The following is a 22,136-nucleotide window of genomic DNA, read 5'->3' as shown; positions in this document are numbered from 1 at the left end:
GAGAGGAGAGAGGAAGTGAAGGAGGAACAGACATACTGAAGCATGTGAAGTGGCCAGAAATAGGTGGATTAGTGCCTACCTCGGGGGAGGAGGAGAAGACTCTGGATCAGGTTTTTCTGCCCCCTGTGTCTCAGAATGCTGCTGAGAAAATGAAGGGGGAGGCTCCTGCTTCTGCTCATCTGAAGACCTTAGCCCCACAGCTGAAGCATGGAAGGCACGTGGCACCAGGGCTGGTCGGCAACGGGTCACTGAAACAGAAACTGGGCTGGTCAGTCAGGGACATTCAACAGAGAAGACCCTTTCAGACCCAGAGTGGTAACACAGACAAGGAGGAGGAAAAGCAGGCCAGAGACTCCTCCAGAACCACTTATCCAAGTGTTGGGTCCCACACAAAAATATTGGGCAAACCGGGAACTTTGGGACATGAAGTGGTAGGAAAAGTGGTAAGCCAGGAGACAAGATCTACCTAGCATCTCGACCTGTTTCTACCACTTGTTACTTGTGTGATAACTGGCAAACAATTTTACCCCAATGTGCAGATTTTTAAATCTGCAAATTTAGAGTAATAATTTCTACTTGCTCAATGGGACCACTGTGTGGCCCAAACAAAATGTAAAAGTGGCTTGTAAATGTTACATATTTATATATATTATGGCAAGAGCTCTGGAGTAGTAATTTAATGTCTCAGTCCTACTCTCCCAGTGTCTATGTGGTATCTTTGGACAAGTCACTAATCTCTGCTTTCTCATCTGCAATATCTGCAACATCCCCACTTATTTTAAGAAAGATGAGAAGTATGTTTCCTAAGCATAAATTCATACTACTTTTTTTATTTCCCCACATTTTTTATTCTAAAAATTTTGTTTTTGGTTTTTATTTTAGTCAGAGTCTCACTCTGTCTCCCAAGCTGGAGTGCAGTGGCACTATCTTGGCTCACTGCAACCTCTGCCTCCCAGGCTCAAGTGATTCTCATGCCTCAGCCTCCTGAGTAGCTGGGATTACAGGCACCCGCCACTACTCTCGGGCTCATTTTTGTATTTTTAGTAGAGACAGGGTTTTGCCACGTTGGTCAGGCTGGTCTCAAACTCCTGACCTCAAGTGATCGCCTGTCTTGGCCTCCCAGAGCGCTAGGATTACAGGCATGAACCATCGTCCCCGGCCTATTATAAAAATTTTCAAACACGCAAATTGAAAGAATTATGGAATGAACACCTGCATATCTGCCACTAGGTTCTACACATCTGTCATTTCTTCATCCATCTTGATTTTTGGTGCATTTGTTGCAGATATCAGTATTATTCATCTCTAAACATTTTAGCATGGAAGAGTTCTATGTTCACTGTTTTTTTGAGATGCCATTTACACACAATGAAATGCATAAATCTTAAGTGTACCATTCTATGAGTTTTGACAGATGTATACACTTGCACAGCCTGAACCCAATCTAAACAGAGAACATTACTGTCACCCCAGAAAGTTCTCTTATGCTTTTTCAGTCATTCCCCATTCACACTGTTCTGAATTTTTCACTCTAGGTTAGTTTTTGCTTGTCTTAGTTTTGCCTGTCCTAAGATTTCATCTACATGTACATATTTCAATAAAGCTTCTTTCACTTAGCACTATATATATGTGTGTGTGTATATATATATATTTATTTATTTTAAGTTTAAATAGGGACAGAGTCTCGCTATGTTGCCCAAGATGGTCTTGATCTCCTTGGCTCAAGCAACCCTCCCACCTTGGCCTCCCAAAGTGTTGGGATTACAGGTGTGATCCACCATACCTGGCCCTTAGTATATTTTTGAGATTGATCCATATTTTTATGCATATCAGTAGATCTGGCAAAGATTGTCTCCTTGATCAGGCTCTAACCAGGCTCCTCTGAGCCCTCTTCTTATCTAGGCCTCAACCTTGGCCTATAAAGACTTGAACACACACTAACATAACCATCACTCAGGGCCACATCCCTTACGATAACCCTACCCACCTTTAAAGTGCCTGCCTGAGAAAACTCAGGCTGTCAAGAAAAAATTTACTGTTTGTTCTGGATAACACTTAAGAAGGATAGGACTTACAGCTCCCTTTGGGAAAACAGAATCCTAACTTTGTTAACTGCCAGCTAGCAGCCCAATCTCATTTATAATTATTCACTTTCTTGACTCTACTGAGTCCCCACCTGCCTTCCTACCTCCTCCCTCATTTTTTTCTTTGAAACACCCAGTTACTTCTGCATGCACTAAACTCAAGGTTGCGCTGAGTTCATGCTAGACCCTTTTCCCTACTGCAAGTTATTACTGATTAAAAACGGTCTTTATCACTTTAGTGTCCAGTTTTCTCTTTGACTGATTTTTAGTATTTATCGCAGAATAGTGTTCCGTAAAAAATATTATTCTGTTGCTAGACAACTGGATTGTTTCTGTGTTTGGCTACTATGAATATAATTGCTATGAACATACTTGTACTAACTTTTTTGTAGATACATACCTTCACTTCTCTTGGTAGATCTGTGGGGTCATAGGCATTACTTTAACTACACATCTTTAGTTCGGAATTTTATACAAATACAACAAAAGGGGGCTAGGCGGTGGCTCATGCCTGTAATCTCAACACTTTGGGAGGCTGAGGCAGGCGGATAACTTGAGGTCAGGAGTTTGGGACCTGGCCAACATGGTGAAATCCCGTCTACTAAAAACAAAAAAGTAGCTGGGCATGGTGGCTCAAGCCTGTAACCCCAGCTACTCGGGAGGCTGAGGCAGGAGAACCACTTGAACTAGGGAGGCAGAAGTTGCAGTGAGCCGAGACTGTGCCACTGCACTCCAGCCTGGGTGACAGAGTGAGACTCCCTCTTAACAACAAAATTAGCCAAGTAGGGTGGCACGCACCTGTAGTCCCAGCTCCTTGGGAGGCTGAGGAGCCAGACCCTGTCTCAAAAAAAAAAGAAAAAAAAGAAAAAAAAGAAAAAAAAAGAAAAAAAAGAAACAGAATAGTATGTGTAAAAATATCAATATTTTAATACACGTACTGAAAGATATGGCACAAATATCCATAAAACTTTGAAAAGGAAGGAGCGGATGCAAAGTGTGACTGTAGTACCACTGAGGGTCATGAGAAGATTTTAGGTGAAATACAGGTGAACGTTTCATCAGTTATGTATGTATGCTAAAGTGTTAATGCATACATTCTAATTAAAGAAGGCGATATTAGTTTTCCATTTACGACAGTGATATGAAGTTTCCTCTTTCAGAACTCCTATTTAAAAATAAAAATACTGAGTACATAGTGGCAAAGGTGGTAAGAGAGTATCACAGAGTTCATGAAGCGGTGGGGAAACGACTAGCTTTCGGGAAACAATGGACTAGGCTCTCTGTGGCCGTGTCCACCTGTCCTTCTAGTGGATTTGGCAACGGACTTGAGAATGGGTCTGCGACTGCCAGTTCTGTAACCAACAGGCTCAGGCTGCGTGACCTTCGTACCCCCAGCCCTCTCTGAGGCTCCGCTAACTCCATGAAATGGGGGTGACAGGCCCTGCCCCCCTGCACCTGCCCCGCAGCGGGGCAGGGCCGAAGCTAACCAGGCAGCTCGCCTGAGCCCGCGCCGATGCCCTTCACCTCACCTTGCTCGCGGGCCGCCCCAATGGCCTCTTCCCCCCACCGCCGAACCCAGCTCAAGCCGGCCTCGCGCCCCCTCCGCGCTCCCCGCCTCTCCCCGGCTTGGCAGCCCCCTCACCGGGCAGGCACCGCAACTGCAGGAGCTTCCAGCCCGCCCGGCCAAGCGCACCAGACACGGCCGCCGCCGTCGCCATTTTGGAAGCGGGCACGTCGCCCACGGCGACGCGACGGGCAGCGTCGGGACCACTGCCCTAGGAGAGCGGAAGTAGTCGCGCCGGGGACCTCCTCCTCTCGCGAGAGGCGCGAGGCGTGGAGTCGACTGCTGAGGAGAAGCCGGGAGCGAGCCCAGGCAGCAGGTGAGAGTAGTGGGGGCCGGCTGAGCGCCAGAGCTCCCTCAACTGTCCCCTCCCGGCCCACCCTCGTCCCTATATTCTCTCATTTCCTCTTCCTTACCCCGTCCCTCGATGCGAACGCAGCCACGGACGCCCCGCTGAGAGTCCCGGCGGGTTTATTCCTGAGAAGTTGGTGTGCGGGGCCAGGCCCGGCCCTAACCGCCCCGGGGTCCTGACCGGGAATTTCTGCCGTTCCCAGGCTGCCTCGTCCCTTGCGCAGCCGGCCCTACTCTGAGGCCCCGGGGACACCACGCTGAGGAGAAAGGGCTCCGAGCTCTGGGGTCCGGGAGACCTGGTTCTGAGACCCGGTCCTACCAGTAGCCAATCGTTGTGACCTTGGGCCTCAGTCCCCGTGAAGTTTCGGTCCCTAGGGATACTTGGCAGCAAAGCGCGAAAGCTTGGCAGGGTACCTGAGCTCACGGTTATAATTTCGAACCTGCGACTTGTCCGAATCCCCAGCGTGTTGAGTTGGTATAGTTAAATATCCAGATCGGAAGGATGCTTGTTACTAGGACAGCCAGCCAGGCCTTTGTCCTGGAGGATTGATTGAGTGGTTCTGGGTGTGGTCCAGGAATCTCATTTTAACCACTCCCTCGGGTGATTTGTAGGATCTGCAAGTTCGGGAAAGGCTGGTGCCCTTCATTCTGACGTTACTGAGTGCCGAGCTCTGGATGGCTCAAGGAGGTCACGGTCCAGTCACTAACAGAGCCCTTCACGGGGGTGTCATCAGAGAAGGCTTAATAGGAAGAAGTAAATGGTTTTTGAACTAAGAGTAACTAAGGACAAGAGCATGTGATTCTGTCGATTTTGTGTTTGCACTCAGACCCCATCTTTGTATCTGTGAAAGTTGTGCTTTGCACACCCCTTTTCAACTCTAGTCTTTTCAGAATATCCGCTTCCCCTGCACGGGTGTGGGGAAGACCTCCTAAGCCAAAACTTACCCCAAAGGTTAAAATTTTAGATCCATATTTCTGTTTTAGGTAAAACACTCCTCTCCATGAGGATTTGTTTCTGAGTTCTGTCCACCCAGCTTTAAATGAGCCTTTCCTGTGGAAACTAACATTTGGGTATCCTTTCTGAAACTCTAATTCCTGACACATGCCAAATGCCTGGAGATATTCTTGTTTCATTGTTGATTCTCACTTTTTAAAAAAAAATTCTGGGCCAGGCTCATGCCTGTAATCCCAGCACTTTGAGAGACTGAAGTGGGTGGATCCCTTGAGCCCAGGAGTTCGAGACCAGCGTGGGCAACATGGCGAAACTGCATTTGTACTAAAAATACAAAAATTAACTGGGCATGGTCGTGGGTGCCTGTAATCCCAGCTACTTGGGAGACTGAGGCAGGAGAATCGCTTGAACCCCAGAGTCGGAGGTTGTAGTCAGGGAAGATCGTGCCACTGCACTCCAGCCTGGGGAACAGAGCAAGACTCTGCCAAAAAAAAAAAAAAAAAATCTCTAAGGTCCTAGTCTAAGTGTCTAGACAGAGAATTCTCTTGAGGGCAGGGAACAAGTGTCTTCTTGTCTGTCTCCTGTGTAGGGACAGGCACATAGTAGGTTTCTTAGGTCTCATTTGCAGATTGTAATTATGCCTTCCTACCATTCTGCTAAAGCTGGCAGGGAAACTGAGGCCCAGAGAGGGGCAATGGCTGACTTGGATTGCACAGCAGGCTGGTTAGGCCCACTTGGCACTAGTCACCCAGAGGCCAGGCAGTGACATGTAGGTGCACAAGAGCTTCAGTTAATTTTATTTTTTTAATTTTTTTTTTCTTTTGAGATGGAGTCTCACTCTGTTGCCCAGGCTGGAGTGCAGTGGCAAGATCTTGGCCCACTACAACTTCCACCTCCTGAGTTCAAGCAATTCTCCCTACCTCAGCCTCCCAAGTAGCTGGGATTACAGGTGCAGGCCACCATATCCAGCTAATCTTTGTATTTTTAGTAGAGACAGGGTTTCTCCATGTTGGCCAGGCTGGTCTCGAACTCCTGACCTCAGGTGATCCACCTGCCTAGGCCTCCCAAAGTGTGGGATTACAGGTGTGAGTCACCGCACCCAGCCCAGTTAGTTAATTTTAATTAGGATTTTCCTTTCTGATAACTGTCAGTATTCTTGGAATTCTTTATGCACCCAAGTTAAAGGATTTTTTGATCTGAAGCCCAAATTTCAGTCTTACTATTTTCTTTTGTCCCCTTTCACCAGAAGAGAGACCAAATGCCTCAAGATTTGATGCTTACTGGGCACCTGAAAAACCGTCTGTTCTCAGACATCTGCTTTTACTCCCTGCCAGTAACATTTCAGAAGGGCCATGGACATGTGTGTGCCTCAGTCAGGGTTGGAGAGGCACCTAATGAGCTCAGTGACATGACAGTGATGCCACCTCTTATTATGAAGCTGGGTCCTGAATCACAGCTTCTGAGCATGTTGTCTTAGATACGGGACACTTTTTCGTTATGGGTTTTTTGTTTTAAAAGACAAATTCACAACAGCAACATAAAACTCTGATGATGAAAAGTATCACACTTTGGTTTTAGATATTTGAAAGAATATTATCTCCTATTTTGTTTGAAAAATGCTGACTGAAAGTAGTGGCTATGCCGGTTTTTTGAGGGTTGATGTTTAATTAATGTAGTTCATAAGCTCCTCTTACCATAAGATTAGTTTTGGGAGATACAGAACGCAAAGCATTTTACATTCTTCTAATTTACTGACATAGTCCCACTGGAGTGCTGTCCAAAGATCATAAAGCACAGCTCTTACACTAATTCTAACAATGAAAAAGCAGCTTCCTCTCACTCCCTGGGGTGTCCTCCTATCAGGCATGGCTAAGGAGAAACAGGGTTTTATAGGACTGTTTGAAGCAAAGGCAGGTAAACTAGCCACAGAAAAGTGGAAGCCCAGAGTTCTAGAACATTACTTTACAGAGCTCTGTGTGCCAGAGCCTGCCGAGTGCCTTACATATTATTATCTTCTCATTTGCTTCTTACAGCAGCCTCGCAAAATGTGAGGTTATTATCCCTGCTTTACTGATGAAAAAACAAATTCAAAGAGTCTAGTAACTTATCTATGGTCATATGCCCATAAGATCCAGTGGTGGATAGGACCCTAGGTCATCCGCACTCAAAACCTGTGCCCTATAAAACTTCCTCCATAAATGTTGCTGAAAAGGTCTAGACATTTGGCTTTTTGTTTTTCTCTAGTTGATAAGTAAGCTTTTGCCCCTCGTTTCCTTCATGAGGGTTTTTCTGTAAATACAGTGCAAAGTTGCAGTAGTCTAGTAGGTGGGGTCTTTATCATCCTTTTCTGTTATCCCAAGGAAGAACCTATTCCAGCATCATTCTAGAAACAGGTCATTTTTATTCTTATAACTTAATGTCCAGCAATCTATAATCCCATCTTGCCTGGCTGGTTCTTAAATGTGAGATTGATCCCATATTGCACACCTTAAAGTTTGCAGGGGTTCTTCCTCGACATCATGTGCCAGTTAAAAGTTTCAGTCCTTGATTGTGTGCTGTTTAGGGATTTAAAAACCAGAATTGGCCGGGCACGGAGGCTCATGCCTTTAATCCCAGCACTTTGGGAGGCCAAGGCGGGCAGATCCCTTGAGGTCAGGAGTTTGAGAATAGCCTGGCCAACAACCCTGTCACTACTAAAAATACAAAAATTAGCCAGGTGTGGTGGTGTCCACCTGTAATTCCAGCTACTTGGGAGGCTGAGGCATGAGAATTGCTTGAACTCTGAAGGCGGAGGTTGCACTGAGTCGAGATTGTGTCACTGCATTCCAGCCTGGATGATGGAGTGAGACTCTGTCTCAAAAAACAGAACTAACAAGCGAAAAAACCACAGAATTAGCTGAGCACATGACTCATGCCTATAATCCCGTCACTATGGGAGGCCGAGGCAGGCAGATCACCTGAGGCCGGGAGTTCAAGACCAGCCTGACCAACATGGAGAAACCCCCCTCTACTAAAAAAATACAAAATTAGCCGGGTGTGGTGGTGCACGTCTGTAATCCTAGCTACTCGGGAGGCTGAGGTGTGAGAATCGCTTGAACCTGGGAGGCGGAGGTTGCGGTGAGCCACGATTGCACTCCAGCCTGGACAACAAGAGTGAAACTCCATCCTTCCCACCCCCCCACCAAAAAAAACCCAGAATTATTCTCTTTTGTATTATTTTTTTCTTTTCTTTTTCCATTTTTACTTGCCCTCTGCCATTAAAAAAACAGAGTTAAATGACTAAAGAATCCTACTTGTCTAATAACACTTAGCATCCTTTTAGGGGCGCTAGCAGTTGGATCATACGGAAGGAGCCAGATAAAAGGCACTATTAAGGGAAAATGCAAAGGGTTTTCATAGAATAAGGTGGGATCACTTTGGAGTGGTGGGAGATACAGGTAGAGCCAGATTATGGAGGCTGTGGATCCAGAAGGCTAATTGACTTCACTCTAGCAAATAAAACGTTTAGTAACTCCTTTAGAAAAAGAGTGACAGATCAAAGTGCTACAGTATTTAATGCTTGAGTGTTAAATATTTGACATCCTAGGTATGTTTTGTAGGCAAAGAGGAGAGTTACTTGAAGTAAACTTTGGTTTTTTTGAGACAGGGTCTTGCTCTGTCACCCAGGCTGGAATCTTGGCTTACTGCAGCCTCAAGCTCCTGGGCTCAAGCAGTCCTGCCGCCTCAGGCCCTCTCCTCCACCCCAGTAGCTGGGACTACATAAGATTACCACATAAGACTACCACAGATTCTGCCACCACACCCAGCTAATTTTTGTATTTTTAGTAGAGATAGGGTTTCACCATGTCACCCAGGTTGGTCTTGAACTCCTGGACTCAAGGGAGCCACCTGCCTCGGTTTCCCAAAGTGCTAGGATAATAGGCATGAGCTATAATTTTTTATTTTTTTATTTTTGTTTTTTTTTTTTTTGAGACAGTCTCACTCTGGCTGGAGTGCAGCAGCACGATCTTGACTCACTACAACCTCCACCTCCCAGGTTCAAGCGATTCTCCTGCCTCAGCCTCCTGAGTAGCTGGGATTACAGGCGTGCACCACCACGCCCAGCTCATTTTTGTATTTTTAGTAGAGATGGGGTTTCACTATGTTGGCCAGGCTGGTCTCAAACTGCTGGGCTCAGGCAATTCGCCTGGCTTGGCTTCCCAAAGTGCTGAAATTACAGGTGTGAGCCACTGCGCCCAGCTGAAGTCAACATTTTAAAAGAAAGGAGAGTGTAGTGACTTGGCTTAAATTCAGTCTGTATCTGTTTTGGCATGATTGCCACTGAGTTGGCCACCTCTACAAAAGTCTGAAATGTTCAACATAAAACTAATCCAAGTTTGACCACTCTACTAGAAATTGTTTGTTTCATTTATTTGAGCTATGTTAAATTGGAAACTGTGTCATTAATGTTTAAGAAAGAAAGGAACCGAATAGAGTACTATCTCTTGAACTACTTTCTTTGTGAGCATATTATATACTCACCTGAGTATCAAGTAGAAGAGAAAGTTGATCTATGGAGGGAAATTTCCAAAGGTTAAAAGCATGGGCTTTACGGTCAGATGAATTTGGATTCAAATCCTAGCTCTCATTTTATCCATGTAACACCCACTAGTTGTGTGACTTGGACAAAGTAAATTGCCTGAGTTTCCAGACTGTAAAATGGTAATAATATCTAGTTTAAGGCTGTTCTGAGATTCAGTTGAGATAATGTTTAGAAGATGCTTTGAATAGTCTGGCTAATATTAAATGGTATAGACGTAGTAAGTATTCTTGATCACTGCAGAGTCAGTGAAATTAAATTTTCATGTTTTGATGAAAGGGAAAATACCAGTATTCAGTTTGCAAATTTTAAATGTGTTGTTTCATTTTAAAAACATTGAACCTGTGGTTGGATTATTTCTGTCAATTTATTTGCCTTCCTTGCTGAGTCACCCTTTGCCTAATTGATGTCCTATGTGTTTTGCATTCCGTTCATGCTGAATTATCTTAAAGAGGAAATCATCTTTCTGCCTCCAACCTTCTTACTTGCCTCTAATCCCCTTTGTTGACTCTTCTAAGTCAGGATTCTCACCAAGGAAGCTATCGGCCTTCTTTGGGAATGTTGGGATTATGAAGACTTGAGATAATGGGGTTCATGTATTCAGACTCTTTAGCATATACAGTAGGGTTTTTAATGTTGTCAGCATTCCCTAGTGGGCGGTTACAAGTTAGGTTGGGATTCTAATCATATTTTATGATACCTCATGGATTAAATTGCACTTTGTCTCTGCCCAGTCTTGATTCTCTTTTGGCCAGCAGTTTTTAGGTCCATCAGTACTGCACTGCAAGAATGGCAGATTTTGGGATCTCTGCTGGCCAGTTTGTGGCAGTGGTCTGGGATAAGTCATCCCCAGTGGAGGCTCTGAAAGGTCTGGTGGATAAGCTTCAAGTGTTAACTGGCAATGAAGGCCACGTGTCTGTGGAAAACATCAACCAGCTGTTGCAGTGTAAGTACCCACCCATGTTGTCTGTATGAGGCTGGAGGGATTTCTGTGGGAGTGTTGCGTTTCTGTGGTTCCTTGATATCTGAGTTTTCGTTTAGGGTGGCATGTGATAGTGGTGGCTCGTCACCCTGTTGTTTTTCAGTTGAGATACACTGAGCTTAGGAGTGTAGTTGATGATTTCCATAAGTATGATGTTCTTTCTGTGTAGCTATTCCATGTTTTTTTAAAACACTTACTATTCATCCAGCTTCTTGGATGGATACCGAGTGGTGTCCATTCTCTCAGGGTGAGGTCTGTAGCCTTTGTTGGGGGTTGAAAGGGACCAGGAGATTGTCCCAGGCCAGATGATTGCTAATTAGAGTCCTCTTCTTTTCAGCTGCCCACAAAGAATCCAGCTTTGACATTATTTTGTCGGGTTTAGTCCCGGGAAGCACCACTCTGCACAGTGCTGAGATTTTGGCTGAAATCGCCCGGATCCTTCGGCCTGGTGGATGTCTTTTTCTGAAAGAGCCGGTAGAGACAGCTGTAGGTAAGGAGATCTTCACTTGAAAAACACATTTGACAGGGTTGAGTCTTTGAGCATGTGTGCTGCATCTCCCTGAGCAGGAGATATCATTGGGAGATCAGTATTCCTATAGCAAAACCTTTTCCTTGGGGATAAGTTATCGTTAAAATCTGAAGCAACATATCTGGAGAAATTGTAATCTTTGGCTGACTCATTATGTAACAAAATAGAAGGAAACTGCCATCTAAAAGTAGGTCCTTTTGCAGGTGAACAGTTAAACTTTGATATGTTCATAATATGGAAAGTGATGCAGCAATAAAAAGGAACACGCTAACTATATGTACATCAGCTTGGATGGATATCAAGGGAAGTAGCTGAGTGAAAAAAGCCAATCTCAAAAGGCTCTGTGCTGTACAATTCCATTCATATTCTTTTTTTTTTTTTTTTGAGGCGGAGTCTCGCTCTGTCGCCCAGGCTGGAGTGCAGTGGCCGGATCTCAGCTCACTGCAAGCTCCGCCTCCTGGGTTTACGCCATTCTCCTGCCTCAGCCTCCCGAGTAGCTAGGACTACAGGCGCCCGCCACCTCGCCCGGCTAGTTTTTTGTATTTTTAGTAGAGACGGGGTTTCACCGTGTTAGCCAGGATGGTCTTGATCTCCTGACCTCGTGATCCACCCGTCTCGGCCTCCCAAAGTGCTGGGATTACAGGCTTGAGCCACCACGCCCGGCCTATTCATATTCTTGAAATAACAAAATTATAGTAGTGGAGATCAGGTTAGAGTTTGCCAGAGGTTAGAAGTGGGAGGAAAGGGGTGTGTGGAGCTATAAAGGGGAAGTATAATGCTTCTCCTTTATAGATAGAACAATTCTGTGTTCTGAATGTGGTGGTGGTTATACTTATCTACACATGTAATAAAATTACTTGGAACTATAAAGCCCCCTCTGCCAAACGAGTACATATGAAAGTAATGAAATCTGAAAAAGCTATGTGGACCATCAGTATCAATTTCCTGGTCTTCATATCAGGCTATAATTGGGTAAGATGTTACTGTGGGGAGAGACGAAGTGAAGACCTCCTTAATATACGGAACTTTTTTGTTTTTTCCAACTTCCTGTGAATCTATAGTTATTTCAAAATAAAAAGTTTAAAAATAATGACTGGAACTCTGGGAGTGATGTAATTATTGATTCATGTGAAACTAATGACAGTGTTCATGAAGTAAAAAATTTTTTGATCAGTGGTATAGCTGTCAGAGTGATTCAATTCTGGATTTTAATATTTTTCACTAGACTTTCAGTCAAAATGTAACAATTTCATCAAATAGAATAATAGAAATGAAAGTATTTTGAAATATATAAAGGTGTTCATTGTTTATGGGGAAATAGAACTTTGTGTTATGTGTAGTATACATCAGCATTCTTTGCTGGGAGTTGAAACCTTACATGACTAAATGCAGTGTCTCAGTCAGAACTATACAGAGAGAAAAAAAGAACTATACAGAAAGAATACTTGTATTTTCTGTGCACTTTGCAGTTCATAAGCCTCTTTTCATAGTCATTATCTCACAACCTCTGGAAGGGGTTTCAAGAAGCAGAGAGTGATTAAAAAAACAATAATAATGGAATTATAACATTTAAGAGCTTAGGTAAAAACACTTTGAACAAAAAAAAAGTGTTTGTCAAGTTAAAATAGTATCACTATGGCCAGGCACAGTGGCTCATACCTATAATCCCGGCAGTTTGAGAGGCCAGGGCAGGTGCATTGCTTGAGTCCAGGAGTTCGAGACTAGCCTGGGCAACATGTCGAAACCCCGTCTCTACAAAAAATACAAAAATTAGCCAGGCATGGTGGTGCCCACCTATAGTCCCAGCTACTTGGTAGGCACTGAGGCAGGAGGATTGCTTGAACCTGGGAGGTCGAGGCTGCAATGAGCCGAGATCATACCACTACACTTCATGACAAAGTGAGACCCTGTCTCAAAAATAATAATAAGAATAATAATAAAATAGTATCACTAAAATGTATATACAGTTGTCCTCATCTTACAATGGAGTTACGTCCTGATAAATGCTATTAAGACGAAAATGCATGTAATTCATCTAACCTACTAAACGTAATTGCTTAGCTTAGCCTAGCCTACCTTAAACACGCTTAGGACACTTGCATTAGCCTACAGTTGGGCAGAATCATCTAACACAAAGCCTGTTTATAATAGTGCTGAGTATCTCATGTAGTTTAGTGAAAACTGAAGTATACAGTTTCTACTTGAATGGGTATCACTTTTACACCATCATAAAAGTTGAAAAATTGTAAGTAGAACCATCATTAAGTCAGGGACCATCTGTACATTAAACAGAATAGGTTATTTTGTTTTGTTTTGTTTTTTGTTTTTTCTTTGAGATCAAGTCTCACTCTGTTGTGCAGGCCAGAGTGCAGTGGTGCAGTCTTGGCTCACTGCAACCCCCACCTCCTGGGTTCAAGTGATTCTCATGCCTCAGCTTCCCAAGTAGGTGGGATTACAGGCATGTGCCACCACGCCTGGCTATTTTTTTGGTGTGTATTTTTAGTAGAGACGGGATTTTGCTGTGTTGGCCAGATTGGTCTTGAACTCCTGGCCTCAAGTGATCTGTCCACCTCAGTCTCCCAAAGTGCTGGGATTACAGACATGAGCCACCACGCCCGCCTGATTATTATTGTTTGAATGCTTGCTAACCCACCTAGGATTGAGCCTTTATTATTTTTCCTGCTTTGACCTATAAAGCTATTAATTGAGATTTTCCTTTCGGCAGATAACAATAGCAAAGTGAAGACAGCATCTAAGCTGTGTTCAGCCCTGACTCTTTCTGGTCTTGTGGAAGTGAAAGAGGTATGTTTGTAGACAACTTTCTTTGATGCCCTGCAGTTGAGGTAATCAGTATTGCTTAGAACTAGGAAACAAGAAATGCTTTGCATGTAAGATACATGATGCTTCAAAGGACAAAACTTGTGAGAATAGGCCGGGTACTGTGGCTCATGTCTGTAATCTCAGCACTTTAGGAGGCCGAGGCAGGTGGATCACGAGGTCAGGAGATTGAGACCATCCTGGCTAACACGGTGAAACCCCGTCTCTACTAAAAATACAAAAAAATTAGCTAGGCCTGGTGGCAGGCGCCTGTAGTCCCAGCTACTTGGGAGGCTGAGGCAGGAGAATGGTGTGAACCTAAGAGGTGGAGCTTGCAGTAAGCCGAGATCACGCCACTGCACTCCAGCCTGGGCGACAGAGTAAGACTCTGTCTCAAAAAAAAAAAAAAAAAATTGTGAGAATAATCAACTTCGAAGAGACTCAACTTGGCCCATGTGGGCTGGGGCTTGTTCTTGTCTCCTTGGTACTAGTTTAGTGGTAGTGACAGCTGAGGGGCATGAGCAGCAGCTCTGTTGCTTCCAACACCCACCTCTCAGTAGACCCGAATCCTAGGCCTGGGTGAACACTGTCACCTAGTTCAGCCTCACATTTTTGGTGGGAGGCTGGAATAGGTTAGGGGGCGAAGTTCCTTTTCTGACAATTCAGTGGAAATATTTAAATTAAGTACAAGTGTTTATATTTCTACACTCTTTGATGTTAAAATTTTCTTGGATGTGGGAGAGGTAAATGTTACTGCATGATAGCTGTTGTGCCTGTTATTTCTTACATAATGTAGGGCCTTACATTCTTTATTTTATTTTATTTTTTTTAATTTCTTCTTTTTGGAGACAGTCTTGCTCTGTTGCCCAGGCTGGAGTGCAGTGGCATGATCTCTGCTCACTGCAACATCCGCCTCCTGGGTTCAAGCAATTCTCCTGCCTCAGCCTCCCAAGTAGCTGGGATTACAGGCATGCACCGCCATACCCAGCTAATTTTTTGTATTTTTAGTACAGATGGGGGTTCGCTATGTTGGCCAGGCTGTTCTCGAACTCCTGACCTCAGGTGATCTGCCCGCCTCGGCCTTCCAAATTGCTGGTATTGCAGGCGTGAGCCACTGCATCCTGCCAGGCCTTAGATTCTTTATGCCAACGCTTTCTTATTTTTCCTTTTAGCTTAAGGTTTTCTATGCTTGATTTTAAAATAAGGAATGTGTATTAGACCGTTCTTCTGTTCCTATAAAGGAATACCTAAGACTGAAGAATTTGTAAAGACAAGAGGTTTAATTGGCTCACTGTTCTGCAGACTGTACAGGAAGCATGGGCGTGCAACTGCTGGGTTTCTAGGGAGGCCTCAAGGAACTTTTACTCATGGCAGAAGGTGAAGCAGGAGCAGGCACATCACATGGCAAAGGCAGGATCGAGAAAGAGAGGAAGAGTTGGGGTGGGGAAGGTGCCACACTTTACAACAACCACGTCCCATAAGAATTCGGATGGTGCTAAACCATGCATGAGCAGTCTGCCCCCATGATCCAGTCACCTCTCACCAGGCCCCACCTCCAACACTGGGGATTACAATTCAACATGAGATTTAGAGGGGACACATATCCAAACTATATCAGACTCCTCATAAAAATTCACTTTATACTGAAGCATACAGAATATAAAGTGACATCCTACTCCTTGCTCACACTTCTTTCCCCAGAGGAAGCCACCAATGCCTTTTTGTATGTCCATTCAGACCTTTCCTATGTATTTACAAGCATCTACATGCACATACTTTTTAAAAAATTTAAATAAGATCATATGCATACATTGTTCAATCACCAGCTTTTTTCTCACCCTTAGATATCATAGACACTTATCCATTTCAGTGTATTTCCCTTCATTCATATTAATGATGTAATAGTATTCCATGCAATAGATGGACTATGATTTATGTAACCAGTCTGTAATTATTGGACATAGAGGTGGCACCCTAACCCTTTTTTTCTACCTTTACTCTCTGCTACTTTATCCCAAGGAACATAGAAAGGATTTTGCTCCCCCTTTGTGTTTTGGGATATAAATTTCTGCTGTGTTCATTGTGGGCATTCTTTCCTGTTACACAGTAAGACTACATCTGGTTCATTTTCATAATTATATTACATCCCCTACAATAACTAGCATATGCCTCATACCTAATATTTTATAACTACTTTTACATTTTCCAAGGGGTAGGCTCCAAGTAAACATGCAGACAAGGGTTATACTCTAGGGTTCCTCTCAGTGAGAAACTGAATGTGAGGCATAAAGCGATATCTGTTACCATCTACTGTTATATATTTAATGCACAGAAATGAGTCTTTAACTCCTGTGTAGGTAGACATAGTAAACCATTTTATAGAGGAGGGTGGACTAATCCTTTTGATGTCTTGAATTCTAGCTGCAGCGGGAGCCCCTAACCCCTGAGGAAGTACAGTCTGTTCGAGAATACCTTGGTCATGAAAGTGACCATCTGCTGTTTGTTCAGATCACAGGCAAAAAACCAAACTTTGAAGTGGGTTCTTCTAGTCAGCTTAAGCTTTCCATCACCAAGAAGTCTTCTCCTTCAGGTAAGGCTGGCCTAGGGACATTCTTCTGTTTGAATGGGCTTAGAGGGACATGTTAGAAATTGAGCCAGCAATAAATGAAATGGTGATATTTTTAGAGGATTAGTCCTTTGATTTCTGCCATTTCCACTATAGAAGAATACTTAATGTACTATTATCATGGGCATATTAGGATCCCAAACTGAAATAATGCATAGGTATTACCTAGTTCAGCTCCTTCTTCTGCACCAGAAGATACTGAGGCCTCCTAATTCTACAGGACTGAGTCACACAGTTTAATTAATGAAGTCCTTCCAGGTCCCAGAATTAACGTTTATCCTCAGAAGACCTCACAGTGTAGTGGTAATGGCAGATGAGAGTGCCCTGTTCCTCTTTTCATGTGCTTTTTTCCCCTATGCCAGAAAAACCAGCTGTTCTTACTTTGAGGATGCTAAGACACTTACAAACTGTATTTCTTCTGCCTAGAAAATTGTGTACAAGCACACACGTGCACACACACACTGCCCCATGCTCATCCTTCCTATCACTATTTTTAAATGCCTGAATTGACCCAGCTGTGAGGTATGCACACATTTACAGATATTTACTGGTACATCCCCACTTGTACGGTTTTGACCGTCTAACCTAAATCTTCAAGAAATCCTTTGGAATCTAACCTTTCGACTCATGGTTCCAGAATGAGTAGGAATAGCTTAGAAGAACAGTTGGCCCTGTGGCAGGTGTGAGCATCCAGTTGTGACAACGATCACTGGAGGGTACTCTTACCCCAAGGGCCTGCGAGGATTTGCGCACACTGCATCTGAGCCTCAGCTCTTGGGCTGTTCCTTGCATTCTCCTGACTAGACAGAGAACCAGGAGGTGTGAGGTTTGTCTTCCACTGATGGTGTTACCTTGCCACCAGCAGCTCTAGAGCCTATTTTCTTGTACGTAGCAGGTTTACATGAGGCTATAAAGCTCTGCTATTTTTAAAGGTTTTGACACATTTCTCGTTTAATCCTCAAAACACCTGCAGTAACATAGGGAGTACGATTTAGCTTCATGTTATAGGATGGAAACTAAGGTATCAAGGAGGAAGCAATATGGAATGGAGATTAAAAGCATCAGACAGACTTTGCAGCCTGTGGAACCAGCCTAAGTGTCTAAACCTGTTTCCTCAGCAGTAAAACTAGGATGACAGTTACCTCATAAGGTTGTCAGCAGAATTAAGTTAGATAATGTATATAAAGTGCTTAATATGGTGCCTGGTACAAAGCAAGTGCTTAGCAAATGGTGACTGCTGTAACTACCAGAAAGTGGTTGGCCCAAGGTCAGACCTCTTACAGGAGTAGGGCTGGACTTTGAACCCACGTCTTCTGCCTCCCAGGCCAGTGTGTTCTTTTCTACACAGCAGAAAGCATTTAGGTATGTTTGTAATTAATAGTTTCTGACTGTTTTTATGGAGTTTTTTTCTTTTATTGCTTGGACTCAGTGAAGCCTGCTGTGGACCCTGCTGCTGCCCAGCTGTGGACCCTCTCAGCCAACGATATGGAGGACGACAGCATGGTGAGCTGGCACCACGGTCACTTGATGGCTTTCTTTCAGGCCCCGGTTTGGATGTGAACAGCTATAGTGACCTTTCTGGACTTGTAGGTGTGAATGTATTTAAAGCCCAGATTTATGACTATGCCTGTCACTTATATCTTTGATTTAGAAGGAAACTCCATGTTGGTGGCTCTTTTTTTTTGGAGGCAGAGTCTCGCTCTCTTGCCCAGGCTGGAGTGCAATGGCACAATCTCGGCTTACTGCAGTCTCTACTCCCGGGTTCAAGTGATTCTCGTGCTTCAGCCTCCCAAGTAGCTATGATTACAGGCACGTGCCACCATACCTGGCTAATTTTTGTATTTTTAGTAGAGACGGGGTTTCACCATGTTGGCCAGACTGGTCTCAAAACTCCTGACCTCAAGTGATCTGCCCACCTTGGCCTCCCAAAGTGTTGGGATTACAGGCGTGAGCCACTGCACTCAGCTGTGTTGGTGGCATTTTAAATTTTTTAGCATTTCTTTTTCCCCACATAATTTCTTGTTCTCACTTCATATGATATGTTGAAAACTCTTGTGGGCATGTGTAAACCTGAAAAGATTTTGTCAGCTTAAATAGTTTTATTGGCACCTTTGGGCAAGTTGCTGAACGTTCCATGCTTTAAAAAGCCGTGTTTTCCATCTTTGATTGGCCCTGCCTGTAATAAAATTCTTCATTTCTACACCTCTACTATTGAAGTTAGAGTAGTGAGCAAAATAAGTCAAGTTCATGCTCTCATAGGGTTTACAGACTAAGTGTCTACACATTTACAAAGAATTACATAAAGGTATATATAACTTTGATTTTTCTCTGGGATTATGTAGAAGATATTTTGTTCCCTTTTTCACATGACTCTTCATAAACACTTCTATCCCTCTCTGTTCTGCCTGTTCCCTCCCTTCTCCTCATTCCTGCCCCTAACCCCCAACGTGTGTATATTCTCTACACAATGCTGGCCAGTCTTACAGCTTTTTCTCATGTAAATTTGTTTCTAATTCCTTCGCATCCTAGTGCATCTTCTGTGGATGTAGTTTAACTCACCGTTGGCCTCTTGAGCATGTGGTCAGGTTGAACATGATGATCAACCAAAAGTAGGACAGGGTGGACACCTTCTTTAGCCCGGACTCCAAGTTTCCTGTTAAAGCCTGTGGTCACTTTAGCTTTTCATTAGCAGAGACCACGACTGTGTCACTCATTGCTTTGAACACTCTCCAGGATCTCATTGACTCAGATGAGCTGCTGGATCCAGAAGATTTGAAGAAGCCAGATCCGGCTTCCCTGCGGGCTGTTTCTTGCGGAGAAGGGAAAAAGAGGAAGGCCTGTAAGAACTGGTGAGTGCTGGGGTGACTGGAGCCTGCCATGCTGCATGCAGTTGCTTTGTGCTCAAGTCATCACAGTGCTGTACTATTTTTAAAACATACGTTTTCCAGCCTGGGCAATACAGGGAGACCATCTCTGCAAATAATTAAAAAAAAAAAAAAATTAGCCAGGCATGGTGGTATGTGCCTGTGGTCCCAGCTACTTGGGAGGCAAAGGCAGGAGGATCACTTGAGCCTGGGATGTCAGGGCTGCAGTGAGCCGTAATTGTGCCATGCATCTAATTTCACTCTCCCTCAAAACCCTACCAGTGAGCCACGATTGTGCCACTGCACTCCAGCCTGGGCATCAGAGTGAGACCTTGGTGTCTTCACATTTGTTTTTATAAATGGCTGGGAAGGATTGTAGACAGTTAATCAGTGGTATTCAGGCTTGTTTAATCATCAGTGTTTTTTAAATGTAAAAGCTGCCAGCATTTACAAATCAGGAAATTACAAGTGAAAACAGATTTTTTTCCCCTTCTGTTCTTGAATTTGGAAAATATGGCAAACTGGGTCCACTTTCCCCAGCATGATTACCAGCTGAAGTTGAGTAGTGGCTGCCCTCTGTAAACAGAGTACACACACTCTACTTCCCTCATCCTCTTCCCACTCCTGTCTCCCTCAGCAGCCTCTCACATTGCTGCTGTCTGCCTGGCTCATAGGCTTCTGAGTTATGACACTGGTGTGAAGAGAAAAGGCTTAAAGCACATTTTGGCACTGTTAGGATTTGGGATTTCTGGGTGGTGACAATTCTTGTTCATTAATTACTGATTTTCCCACAGCACCTGTGGCCTTGCTGAAGAACTGGAAAAAGAGAAGTCGAGGGAACAGATGAGCTCCCAACCTAAGTCGGCTTGTGGAAACGTAAATATCAGGATCATTCCTTGGCATTCACACACCCCCAGGGGGATTAGGCCTCCTTCTAAACCAAGCACATACAAGCTCCACCTCAAATATTTTAGTAACAGACGAATGCGTGAGCACACGAACACAGGTAGTAATGGGGAGAGAGGCTTTCTCCTGAGAGTGAGAGTGGGTTAGCATGCTTGTGCTAGTCGGGGAGGGTCTTGTTGTTTTTTTATTTTTGGCCCATTTCTTTATACTTCAGAGTGGGACCTGATGGTTAGACATTTAGCTGAAGTTGGTTGTGTTTTGAACTGCATAGAATATAGAACTATGGCCGGGTGCGGTGGCTCACGTCTGTAATCCCAGCACTTTGGGAGGCCGAGGCGGATGGATCACAAGGTCAGGAGATCAAGACCATCCTGGCTAACATGGTGAAACCCCGTCTCTACTAAAAATCCAAAAAAATTAGCCGGGCATGGTGGCAGGCGCCTGTAGTCGCAGCTACTCAGGAGGCTGAGGCAGGAGAATGGCAGGAACCCAGGAGGTGGAGCTTGCAGTAAGCCAAGATCGCACCACTGCACTCCAGCCTGGGCTATGGAGTGAGACTCTGTCTCAAAAAAACAAAAGAACTATGGCCTCCTAGGGAACTTTTCTTGACTGTAGTTTTTCACGAAACCAGAAATCTTGAAAACTCTTAATATTTGGGACTCAATTGGACCTGCAAACATACTCAGCCATTTCCTTCAGGCCACTGTGACCACATGAAATTAGGAATTTCTTTCTTCTGGCTGGTATGCCTGGGATAAGCTGACCCTTGGCTTCCCCATTTTCTCTCTCCAGTGCTACCTGGGCGATGCCTTCCGCTGTGCCAGCTGCCCCTACCTTGGGATGCCAGCCTTCAAACCTGGGGAAAAGGTGCTTCTGAGTGATAGCAATCTTCATGATGCCTAGGAGGGACCTGACATGGGACCCATCTGCTCCTCCAGCCAACTGCTGTCCCTCACATCCCACCACGGTGGCTCCTCCCACCTCCTCTGGATTTGTTCACTCTGAGATCCATTTGCAGAGTGGGTGCTTAGCAGACAGAGTGAAGCTGGCTGGGGGGCGCAGTGGTGTGTAGTGCTGCTGTGTATCAAAAGGCCAAGGTATTATGGGGCCCGGTTACTCAGAATGGGATGGGTTTCTTCACCTCATGTTAAGAGAAGGGAGTGTGTCCTGAAGAAGCCCTTCTTCTGATGTTAAAATGCTGAACAGAACACTCTTGAGCCCAGGCATCCTGGAGCATTAACACTCTGTGACAGAGCTCCAGACCCCTGCCCCGAGTCTTAGCTCAGCAATGCTGCCACCTGCTTGTCTTTCAGAGTTGTTAGTTTACTCCATTCTTTGTGACATGAGTTAAGTGTCTCACAACCTCCTCAGGGCACCAGAGGACTCACTCACTGGTTGCTATGATGATATCCAGTGTCCCTCTGCCCCCTTCCACCCCCAACCACATTTTACTGTAGCATTGCATCTGTGTCCTGTTGTCATTTCTGTTAACCTTCAGGTATTAAACTTGCTGCATATCTTGAGATATCTTGAGATTCTGCATGTCTTGTAAAGAGAGGGAATGTGCATTTGTGTGTGATGTTGGATAGTCATCCACGCTTAGTTTGGACCATTGGAGGAACTTAGTGTCACATACAAATGGGGCTAGTCCTATGCTTAGAATAAGGCCTGTCTGCCCACTCTAGAAGAGCCCAGGTTGGTGAGCATTTAAAGGGAAGCAGGGCAGAACTCTGAACAACAATAAGTCTCTCTGAGCAGAGACCCCTTTGTTCTTGTTTCCCACCCGTACAGACTTGGGATCAATCTTGCCAAATATTTGGAGAGATTGTGTGGATTTAAGAGACCTGGATTTTTATATTTTATCGGTAAATAAAAGTGTTAATTG

At 44.4% G+C, this 22,136-nt stretch overlaps 2 protein-coding genes across 7 annotated transcripts in view; one reads left to right on the top strand and one right to left on the bottom strand.

Moving 5' to 3' along the window:
• The window catches only part of COQ9 (coenzyme Q9), a 14,643-nt gene extending 10,762 nt beyond the window's left edge, over positions 1–3,881 (bottom strand). For 2 of the 4 annotated variants that reach the window (XM_025370753.1, XM_025370755.1), the window contains exons 1-2: positions 3,727–3,832; positions 80–260 (exon numbers count right to left, since the gene is read on the bottom strand). In XM_025370753.1, coding sequence (XP_025226538.1) covers positions 80–260; positions 3,727–3,802 — 257 coding nt within the window. In that variant the 5' untranslated portion in view covers positions 3,803–3,832. Of the gene's footprint in view, positions 1–79; positions 261–3,726 lie in introns of all 4 variants that reach the window. The other 2 variants (XM_025370756.1, XM_025370754.1) reach the window with 2 other exon arrangements.
• On the top strand, positions 3,777–22,136 carry CIAPIN1 (cytokine induced apoptosis inhibitor 1). 3 transcript variants are annotated; one of them, XM_025370759.1, is made up of 9 exons: positions 3,777–3,964; positions 10,262–10,473; positions 10,847–10,999; positions 13,764–13,840; positions 16,277–16,445; positions 17,911–17,984; positions 19,215–19,330; positions 20,140–20,221; positions 21,044–22,136. In XM_025370759.1, exons 2-9 carry the CDS (start codon positions 10,317–10,319, stop codon positions 21,152–21,154), a joined length of 939 nt encoding a protein of 312 aa, XP_025226544.1. In that variant the 5' UTR covers positions 3,777–3,964; positions 10,262–10,316; the 3' UTR covers positions 21,155–22,136. The 3 variants fall into 3 exon arrangements, with proteins under 3 accessions (XP_025226544.1, XP_025226542.1, XP_025226543.1); XM_025370757.1 differs by lacking the exon at positions 21,044–22,136 and having other exon boundaries at positions 3,851–3,964; positions 20,140–20,570; XM_025370758.1 differs by lacking the exons at positions 3,777–3,964; positions 21,044–22,136 and having other exon boundaries at positions 9,832–10,473; positions 20,140–20,570.

This window comes from Theropithecus gelada, chromosome 20, assembly GCF_003255815.1.
Source record: "Theropithecus gelada isolate Dixy chromosome 20, Tgel_1.0, whole genome shotgun sequence".
NCBI lineage: Eukaryota > Metazoa > Chordata > Mammalia > Primates > Cercopithecidae > Theropithecus > Theropithecus gelada.
The sequence above is the reverse complement of the archived record's forward strand: the minus strand, read 5'-3'. Positions and strand labels throughout refer to the sequence as shown.

Coding starts and splice junctions, on each gene's coding strand:
- CIAPIN1 (XM_025370757.1), top strand. CDS start 10,317: ATGGCAGATTTTGGGATCTCTGCTGGCCAGTTTGTGGCAGTGGTCTGG. Junction 16,446..17,910: donor CAAGAAGTCTTCTCCTTCAG/GTAAGGCTGGCC, acceptor GCTTGGACTCAG/TGAAGCCTGCTGTGGACCCT. Junction 19,331..20,139: donor AGGAAGGCCTGTAAGAACTG/GTGAGTGCTGGG, acceptor ATTTTCCCACAG/CACCTGTGGCCTTGCTGAAG.